The sequence below is a fragment of the Vanessa atalanta genome, chromosome 22, assembly GCF_905147765.1.
Source record: "Vanessa atalanta chromosome 22, ilVanAtal1.2, whole genome shotgun sequence".
Taxonomy (NCBI): domain Eukaryota; kingdom Metazoa; phylum Arthropoda; class Insecta; order Lepidoptera; family Nymphalidae; genus Vanessa; species Vanessa atalanta.
In genome coordinates, this window is record NC_061892.1 from 9253092 (window position 1) to 9264194 (window position 11103).

At 33.1% G+C, this 11103-nt stretch overlaps 1 protein-coding gene across 1 annotated transcript; it reads left to right on the forward strand.

The window, feature by feature from the left end:
• The first annotated feature begins 599 nt into the window (after positions 1-599).
• Positions 600-8416, forward strand: LOC125072637 (juvenile hormone epoxide hydrolase-like). Its single transcript, XM_047683280.1, has 8 exons — positions 600-663; positions 2378-2563; positions 3567-3794; positions 5515-5679; positions 6516-6701; positions 7243-7405; positions 7776-8010; positions 8170-8416. The coding sequence occupies exons 2-8, from the start codon at positions 2378-2380 to the stop codon at positions 8390-8392; spliced, it is 1386 nt and encodes a 461-aa protein (XP_047539236.1). The 5' UTR covers positions 600-663; the 3' UTR covers positions 8393-8416.
• Positions 8417-11103: the final 2687 nt, after the last annotated feature.

The window sequence follows — 11103 nt, forward strand, 5'->3', positions numbered from 1 at the left end:
CTAATTATTTAAAAAAAATTATTGTGTCCATACTTCTGAGGATTATACGTAGTTAGGAGTAATCGAAATTGGTATGTTTATTAAATTATCAAAGAAAATTTCAAACACATTAGTAACATCAATCCAATCGGACGTAACAGCCTTTTTGTCGAATTTCAATTGAGAGGTTATTTTTGACTCTTCCAGTTTCGCAAATAATCGTTTTCCACGTCATTTTTGTTTTATCTGTTACGTCTTTGTTTATTTTTTCTTATATGCAACGACCAACAACTTGGCCATGGGACCAACTCCTTTGAATAATTAAGATTCGGCACTAACATAATTAACGAAAGATATTGATTGTAATGTTTTCGCTATAAAGTTCATCACATAACAAATCTTCCCAAGGATATCGGCGTTTTGGCAATGTAAATGATTATTAATATTCCTTACATCGCCAGTGTCTATTAGGACCTCCAACTATTAGGTGGCCCATTATAAGAAAAACAAGCAAATAATAAAAAGTCATAATATCGTAGCATTCAATTTAGTAGATTCTGCTTTATTTGTGCTGGCAGCCCCATTATAATCGCAAACGCAACAAACAACATTAACAATTTAGATTAGTTAGCTGCGCCGGCGCAGCGAGACGGTTGTGTGTTGGAGTATAAACAGGGTTTTGCGGTAAGAAAATATTTGTACATTTTTTATCATTCATGTTATGATTATTTAATACATATCACTATTATTATCATTTTTATTACAATCGTTATTTATATATTTACTTGGAATTTTATTTTTAATTTAATTAAGGTGATTTGTGACCGAATGTTTTGGTAACGATATATAATAAACAGTTGTATCAGATAAATATTCCGTATGTGTGAATACATCACACTTAAATTATATCACACTTAACTAATATTATAGCGTGTCGTGTCGTTATTCAATCACGTTCGAACTGGTTAGACTCTTAAAGTGGTTCAGAAGTCAATTGTGCTTTAGAATAAGAATACTTTTTTATCCATACTAATATAAATCTGAGTTTGTTTGAAGGCAGATCTCAATATGAACAGCAGTTTATGAAAAAAAATATGATTAGATAACGCATTAATTGCGATAGATAAGCGAAATACCACTGACTTACTCATAACGAGATCTCCAAAGTCTTGAAATTAAGCACAGTTACTCCTTTCGCGACTTAAGACGCTCACTGAGAAAATAGTTTTGAAAACTTTTAATTTATATGAATTATTTATTTTGTTATATTACACTACCGACTTAGCAATAATATAAATATAATAAATGCTGTGTAATAATAACCCGATAAAGATCGTACAGACGTCGCCTTATGTCATATTAGATGATCTTTTTTTGGTGTAACTATGAGTGCGAAATATTCTGCCGGTGTCGTTCAAGGTCGACTTTGGTATATTCCAACCAACTATTTGATACCTACGTCTCAAACTGCGAGAATCACCTCCTATTGTCTATATTAATAATAATTAGAATTTCCGGCAACAATTTTTTTTGTTCGATGTCGCTTCGTTACAAGTGAATTCATTCATTTCATTCGTATATAAATAATTCATACAGTATTTTTTGCTTTAAATGTATTAAATAAAATAATTGTTATGCTTAGCGAATAGCGTATCTACGACCCAAGATTAATGATGATAATTATTAGATTATTTATGTTTTATATATTGCCTTTTTTTACATTTTACCTTTATAAAAATTGGTTTTTTTATATTTTTACTGAAGATCTGTAGATCTTCGATGGACTTCGAGCTTGTCGTCTTCTTGGAACGACAAGCTCGAAGCCCACACTGACTTTTTTTTTCATTTTAAAATATAATATAAATAATGTATATAATAGTTTTTTTGATCCTATTTACTGCAATCCAGCGGGCCCTGCTCCGTGCTCATTATTAGCTTATTTATGTTAATTGTTACTTAATATGAGCCCGAAAAGATATATAGTTATTTAAGACTAATGTTGTCTTAGATTTTCGCGATTATTACACATTGAAATAAAACTAGTTTTCAACGGATTTAATCGCGTATATTAATTATTTTAACATCCCGACGTTTCGAGCACTTTGCAGTGTTCGTGGTCACGGGCAGACTCACTTAAATCCGTTAAAAACTAGTTTTATTTCAATGTGTAATAATCGCGAAAATCTATCTAGACTATCAAGCGTTTATTAATAATTTGAAAATATAATATAATATTGGAATTTGTAATGGTTCATTATTTCAATTCATTTATTTTCGTACACCTATAAAGGTTCATGCACTTCTCGGTAGAAAATGATGCTTAGAATTGAGAAAAACATACTGCGTTGAGTAATGAAGTATTTAATGAACAAATAAAATAATAGTCTTTTTTTTCTAGATGGGGAAGCTACTAGTTTTGACTGTCCTGATCACCATAGTCGGTATAGCAACATGGTGTGCTCTACCAATGCTGTTGCCCCAATCCCCTCCACAGTTAGATGCTAATGAATGGTGGGGGCCTATGGATATGAAGGGAAAAGTAGATGCCAGCATCAAGCCTTTCCAAGTTAAATTTACTGAAGAGGTCTGTAATCTGGTCTAGTATGAATAGTTATATAATATAGGCACGCTATATTTTCCTCTAAAATTCCAAAATATCCTTGATTCATGTAGACTTTTACAAGCACTTCTGTGTCATTTTACAAAAATATTTTACCTAAACGTAAAACTACCGGTAATAAGTACAGTAGTGACACTTCCACCATTTCAATTACAGGATTGTGTCTTCCTTTTTTTTTCTCATTCGCCAGATAATATTCTCTGTTACAAATCTTATTACATTTGTCTATTGACCATCGGCTTCCTTTTAAACAAAATCATATCTGAAGACAAACACCGAAGCAACCAATATGGCACGCACTTAACAGAAGATACCTATTCTTGCCTTAATTATGGGATCATCTAGTCTTAAACACCCTAAAGCTTTAATTCTTTAATATTTTATGACCATACTACGTGATTCTATTTTTCCATTCAGCTTTTCTATCAATTTACTCTTACAAACCAATAATTGGCCGGAAGAAGAAACCAGCGTAGAATATCTGGTGATCCCGATTGAATCTAATCCATTATAATTCTAGATGGGACCACTCAATGATACAAAGATCAATACTTTTTACTTTTCTCGATGTCTACGGGTGTAGTCACAAACCATCTATTTCGTCTACTTTCCTAAAATGATTATTAGTTAAATTAAAAGAATATTATAGGAACATAACCCTATAAAATAAATCTATTCTTGTGTTATTGTTTTTAGCACTAAAATTGATTATTTTAAAAATATTTAAAGCAGTTACGTTAGCAGGAATAGTGTTTGCGAATCGTTAAATATATATCTTGAGATAAAATTATAATTTTCAATAATGGAATGGATGACGAAAGATACGCCACAAATATATGAACGTAACTTCTTCGTCCTTATAAATAAGCTTAATCTTTGAAAGAAATTTGTCAAAGAAATGGACCGTTTACAAAACCACAATTTTAAAAGTATATTGTATAATTATAAACTTAATTTATATTTTCAGATGATAAAAGACCTCAAGAATCGTTTGCAAAATAAACGCCAATTGGTTCCACCGTTAGAAGGTATTGGGTTCGAATACGGCTTTAATTCGAAGGAAATCGAACCCTGGGCAAAATACTGGTCGGAGGAATATAAATTTGGAGATAGAGAAAAGTTCCTCAATAAATTCCCGCAATATAAGACTAACATACAAGGTCTAAATATACATTTCATAAGGGTTAAACCTCAAGTAAGTGATAAGATAAGAAAGATAAGATTATCGTTAAAAAAAAACTTGACTTAAAAATTACAAGTTATTCATATTGGAGCTGAAAGCTAAATACCTCAATGAAGTGGTGTGTTGTTATCCTGATCATTTTCGGTTACGTCTTACGGATACAATATCTGCTGCATGACTTTTCAGCAGATATTGTATCCGCAGGTCTGTGCACAAACGGTCGGTTCACTTTTATCTTTATTACGACGGTATAGATACTTATATATAGGTACCTTTTAATGGGTAGGTGAATATTGGTCACCTGATTAGTTGATCACCTTGACAGTAAGAGGTCATTGACTCATCGCCGCAGAGACAATTACAGATAGAAATATTAAGCATTTCTTACACCACTAATGAATCACCAAGCAGGCGCCAAGGAGCCTAGATATTATATCCCTTTTGCCTGTAGTTACGCTGATTCACTACTCTTCAAAACCTTAACACATCACTACTAAGTATTAATGGTTGTCGTTACCCACCTAGAGGAGAAAGCCATACCACCAAGTAAACAGTACCATAGCTCCATACTTGTGAGAACTACTAGGAAATATCTACTTTCAAGATTTTGATAAATTATTAATACAGATGCGAATGATTCTTGAAAACGTTTGGAGTTTTGTCAACGATCATATATTTACATATTCAGCGATTTTTCCTGTACTTAACAATAGTCTAAATCGACTTTTAACCCTCGTGTCTGCGCACGTTATCGAACAGAAGGCGGGGCACTTTGTGTCTTCATACTTACGCACACTATGAAATTTTCACACAGAAATATTTGACTGTAATTATTCGTTAGCGACGACCGATTAGAGCAGTAGTCGCTTAACTGATTTATTATTCGTTTCTCACTCATGACCAATATTTTTATGTCCCTTATGATTGTGGTTTTTGTTGACATTTTATATTAATATTTAACGTAATTATTGCATCATTTTATTTTATTACAGTTATACTTATAATTTAGTGGTCTATTACTAAAAGGGCAATTAAAAAACCCTAATTTTTGTAATTAGAACAGAAACAATAACTTGACTTGTTTTATATGCCTTTATGTATGCTTTTATTATGTATGCCTTTTTATAATTTTTATTTAAGTAATGTTAAAATTACGCCGTTTTAATACAAATATTTATGTTATTTATTAAATTATTTGGCAAATGGGTAAACAGGGTTGAGATTATACTCAAAAAATAATAATAACCCATTATTTGAAGACCAAGTCAGAGTATTGTATTTTATGAAATGTGTTACTATGGCAGATGGCTTGATGCTCCAGTGGGAAGGTTATGAGGTTGCAGTTCCTCAGGACTAATCGATCTAGATAATACTAGTAAAAGTTATTGAGTTCTGGTACGAAATTAATCATATCATGTAGCCTGTATTTAGATCAGCACGTAACTAACTTGGCCTTCACATAATCTAACAGCGGTCGTATCTGGTTACGAGAGTAAGGACATAAATGCGCATGTGCATACGCACACACTTGGGCGAGAAATAAAATCTAGACGATATAATTCTATCACTTTTTACACTCATGATAGATACATACTCACTTCCGGCCACAGAACATTATCTTGTTACAAGCTTAATGTTATTATGATCTATTGCACACAATGAACTTCAAAAGGTGTGGTGTGCATTTTTATATAATACATACCAATATATATTGAGCAAATTTTTCTTTCAGGTCCAACCAGGTGTCACGGTGGTTCCTTTGCTTCTTATGCACGGTTGGCCGGGTTCCGTACGAGAATTCTATGAAGCCATACCTCTCTTGACTAAACCAGTTTCAGGTTATGATTTCGCCTTTGAAGTCATTGTCCCAAGCTTGCCCGGTTATGGCTTTTCCGATGTAAGTATAACCGTCTAAATGATTACAAAATAACTGCAGTATTTTGATGAAGATTTTTGTAAAATATTTAAATACATAATAGCTGTTATATATATGTTGATACATAGTGCTAAAATAGTTTTTTATTTATTTGTATAAGGCAAACGACCACACAGGTCGCCCGAGGGTAAATTATCTCTTTCACTCATGTAGCCCACCACTAACAAACACAGCATTGACAACTATAAATACTTATACTAAAAGGTACTTGGTATCCTAGGAGAGATTGAAAACTATTTGTCTTGAAAATGAATCCACCTATTAAATCACAAATATTAATAATTATATCGCCACCTAATATCACACATATAAGTGCAGCATCAATTAATGAAATTAAACTTTTAACGTTAAGTTAGGTCCTGCATATGTAAGCGATCCCGTGGCGCCCGCCGAAAGACGGAGAGGGTACCGCTGGTTTTTTAGTGGGTAAACCCGGCGTACCTGGGCGCACTCGGCGTCTAGGGCTCCGGGGAGTCCCACACCCCCCCCCACCTTCCATCACGTGGGGGAAGCGCGTAACGAGTTTTTCCAGCGAGAAAAAAAAAGAAATAAGGTCCTGCATATGTGCCCAATGCTGGACAAAATAATCTCTTGAGAATAAGGCGCGCGCTGCTTCACTACTATCGAAAGTATGCAGCAGAACTTAATTTGTAATATGCCTTCACCGTTGAACACGATATGAACAATGAACTAATACAAATGAACGCATAAAACACAATGGTGCTTGACCGAGCTTGAACCTTAATGAAACTTCAGTATTATATTATGATTAATTCAAATTAGATTAATATTTCCAGGCTGCAGTTCGTCCCGGCCTGGGTTCTGCACAAATCGGAGTTATTTTCAAGAACCTCATGAACAGACTCGGACATAAGAAGTTTTACATCCAGGGAGGCGACTGGGGTGCTATCATTGCCAGCCAGATGGCAACCATGTTCCAGAATGACATCTTAGGAATGCACTCAAATATGTTAATTGTACAGGTAATAGTGAAATATTTCAGCTTTGGGGGTTCATCAATTTAAATCTCATGATAAAGATCATTCTTTAATGATACGTATTACTACAAAAAGGTTAAATAGTTACTGAGCTAATTTTCATGATTTTCATGCAGGATAAATAATATTGAAAACTAGCTATGCCCGCGACTTATTATTATTAAGTTACTACTTATTACATCAGCTATGCCATTGAAAGTTCCGTCAAAATCGGTGCAGCCATTCCTGAGATTAGCCGGAACAGACAGACAGACAGATAAACAAAAATTAAAAAAAAATGTTATTTTGGTATATGTACCGTGAATGCATACATATGCATTTAGTAAAAAGCGGTTATTTTAATATACAAACAGACAATCCAATTTTATTATATGTACAGAAGATGATCCTGCACACTCATTTTATTATCAGACAGAAGTAACGCATTGCTAAGTGGGTATCATTTACAGTCGCTCTTACTATTTCCAATTAAAAAAGCTAAGTACTAAAGCGAAGCTACTTATCTTATGTTGGAAAATGATTACAGACCGGCTGTTCCACTTTGAAGATATTAGTGGGTGCTCTCTTCCCATCACTTATAGTTGAATCACACCTGGCTGATAGAATGTATCCTCTGTGGAAATACTTCTCGTACTTAATGGAGGAATTTGGATACATGCATTTACAAGCCACAAAACCTGACACAGTTGGTAAGTAAAGTACTTTAAAATAACGAAGTTTTAAATGTATATTATTGGAGGCGGGATTTGTGCAAGTCCTGGAGGGTAGGTACCACTCATCAGATATTCTACCGCCAAACAGCAAAACTTATTATTGTTGTGTTCCGGTTTAAAGGGTGATTGAGCCAGTGTAACTACATGCACAAGGGACATAACATTAGCTCCAAAGCTTGGTGGCGTATTGGTATATTGTAAGTAATGGTTACCGGTTAATTCGAATACTATTCGGCGGTTACTTTATAAATTGCTAGAAACTAGTTGAATAAAGTATATTTTGATTTTAATGTTGCCCTATTTAATAATTTCCTATTTTATTTAATTTAACCTTATATACTTCTAGGAGTGGCGCTATCAGATTCTCCAACTGGTCTCCTATCTTACATCTTAGAGAAATTCTCATCTTGGACACGCTTCGAACATCGTACATTAGTCAATGGAGGGCTGACATTCCGCTTCAGTAAGGACCAGCTCATAGATAACCTCATGGTCTACTGGGCAAGCAACTCCATAACCACCTCGATGAGGCTTTATGCTGAAAACATGAGCAATAAAAATCGAGCTCTTGATATAGACAAGTATGATCAATTTTATGAACTCGTTTAAATCACTTCTAAAATATTATTCCTAAAAGTAATGTATTAATAATTTATAATTCCTGTACAAAATCTCACTCGGAGTGTTAAGGATAAAACTTGACGAATATAATTAAGACACTTAAACTTGATCTCTTTTAGATTTTCCACATCCGTACCAGCATGGGCATTACAAGCCAAAAATGAGCTGTTCTACCAACCACCGAACATCCTGAAGCATAAATACTCCAACCTCCTGGGAGTCACAGTTCTAGATGACGGCGGACACTTCATCGCATTCGAAATGCCGAAAGTTTTCGCCGATGATGTCTTTAAAGCTGTAAAATTATTCAGAGATTTTCATAAAACTAAGACTGAATTATAATTAAATACTGATGACGTGACTTTGTGAAAAAAAATAATATTATAAATTGTTTTGTAATTGTGATGGGGTGTAACACTTTTTGTTATGTTAAATATAAAAGTTAACGAAAAATTTATATTTACTAAAGTTTTTATTTATGTTCCTTGTTTATTTATTTTAAAAGTTATTTTAAGAAGACAAACGAGTCAATGACCCCCTTAACGACAGTAGACACGTATACGGCCGTGATAAATGGTGACATGAAACCCTTTGAATTAATTCTGTATATCTGGACGAAAAACCACCATTATCACCTCCGATAATACTATTATGTCAATAACCAAAAGTTTCCACTGCGAACGACAAATACACATAATTTAGAAATAGTGAACTCCTTTAAATTTTCTGCTGTGCTGTGGCACCAGCCCTTAACATTCAAAATCAAAATATACTCTTACATGCACTTCTTGAGTGCACATTTTACAAAATTGTATTAAACGTAAACCGACCACGGGTTCGGAATGGAAATTCTTTTCCAACATTTGAAATATAATTTATCCAACCTGAAAGTCAACAAGTAGGTATTCACTTGTTTATTATCGATATAATCTTATGTTGAATGTGTATGAATAAAGGAAGGTAGATGGTGGCAAAAGCCTTTTTAAATCATCAACACCATGTTAGTTCCTTCGGGTAGCAACGCATCGATGATATAGGTACTAGTCGATTTTTTTTTTCAGTATATACCGGATATTTGGACTTAAGTGACTACCTGCCACTAACCAGACCATTAGCTCTTGCTTTCCCTCAAATAAATATAAAATAATCAACCAAAACACAATAAAAAAAACGTTAAGTCCCATAACCTTTTAAACCGCCATTTCACAGATATTAAAAGTTTTAAAATTCCTAATTAATCTGTTAACTGAGAGCCGAAAAATTAAGGATTAAAAAGTTAATCTTCCTTTCATACAACTTTTGGAACTGTAAAATCAGGGTATAAAACGATCTCTTGTAAAAGATTTCTTGTACTCCCTGAATTTGGTGCCCGAGATTATGTTTTATGATTAGTTGATAGGACATGTGGATCTTAAACGAAGATTTGGATTCAAGGCCGAACAGGCAACACTATTTATTACGTGCTATTTTTTTAATCAAAGCTTTTGTCCCAACACGTATTATCCTGGAGAAAGGTTTATACTTACTATTCATTTATCGATATTTATTATTTATATACTTACTATTTACTATTTATATACTTATTATTTATCGATTAATGGCCGTTAAATCACACAATCTTCAATTCAATCATTCGACTATCAACAAAATTGTGATATTACAAACAAACTACGTCAAACGAGTTTAGCGTGTTACATATAATGTTACATACGACCTTTTTCAGTAACAGTAACAAAATACCAAACAGTTTACTCCCTAGGGGTGTGGCGGGGGCAAGTGTGCGCCGATGATAAGAACAATCAATAATGCGCTGACGGGGGCTGATACAGGGATCAAGTTAATATAATTTGTACTAGAAGCTTATAGATGATTGCAGTAACATATTTGTTTGTTTATTACAAGTACTTAACAGGTTCTATTATTTCAATTTTAGACCAATTTATTGTATAAGTACATTAAAAAAGACCTTTTTCTGCTCTTTTTTCAAGATAAATAACGAAAACCTAAATTAATGTTATTATTTTGATGTTTATTTTTGTAATGAATCATACAAGGTATTCGACAATCTTTGGAAGTGTATCGAACACATCAGTCTTACCCGACGATTTCCAATTTTCATGTTCTTTATTTGTGTCTATAATTCATCTCAACAAATCAAATCAAATAAATTATCATACATCGAAATTTATTAAACTAATGATTTAATATGGACTGCAACTTTTGTAAGATATTCATCCTCAGAAATATGATCAATTTTAGGAGTCACAGCTGCTGCGGTAATAGCTGAAACGAACAAACGACCCAAATAATCGTGTTTGATTCCAAATTATGTAATTGTCCCATTTGCTGTTGAAAAACTCGGACATTGGAGTCGTAGTGCAAAAATCTTCATTAAAAGTATTAATTACACTTTATTGCATTCGCTGGTGACAGGGCTGGTTCATTTTTTGCCCAGTGGATCGAAAATGAGATTCAATGGGGAAATACTCGTACTTCTAGCATTATTTATTATACAGTTGCTATTTTTAATTTATATCTGTGTATAGTCAAGGACTTAATGTTTATAATTATTGTTAATTAAATAAATAATAGATAGAGTTATTTTGAAAATATATGTGTAATTGTCTGCGCTTAATATTTATAAAGCATGTGTAATTTACAAGATATTAAATAAATAAAAAATATTAAAATCACAAAAAAATATAATCAAAATAAATATTGATACAATTTGTTTCAAATTTTATCTCACACTTACAGACACCGGGTCATTTGTCGACAATCCCTTATATTATTCATGAGTGGTTGCGACCCCTACATTTTCACCCTTATTGACTTAAATCCCATAATGCATGGTGGATCGGAAGTCATTTATAAATCTTTTTCACACGTTCGCGATGGCGTGCGGCGGTGCCTCGTTATTGTTATTTTTTATTATATTGATATTAAGCCACTAATCTCAAATATTGGTCAAAGTAGTGTAGATCTTCTTATTTTAAAGGAGATTGGTGATTAAAATAAAAATTAATTTAAATATTTACACGCTGCTATTAACA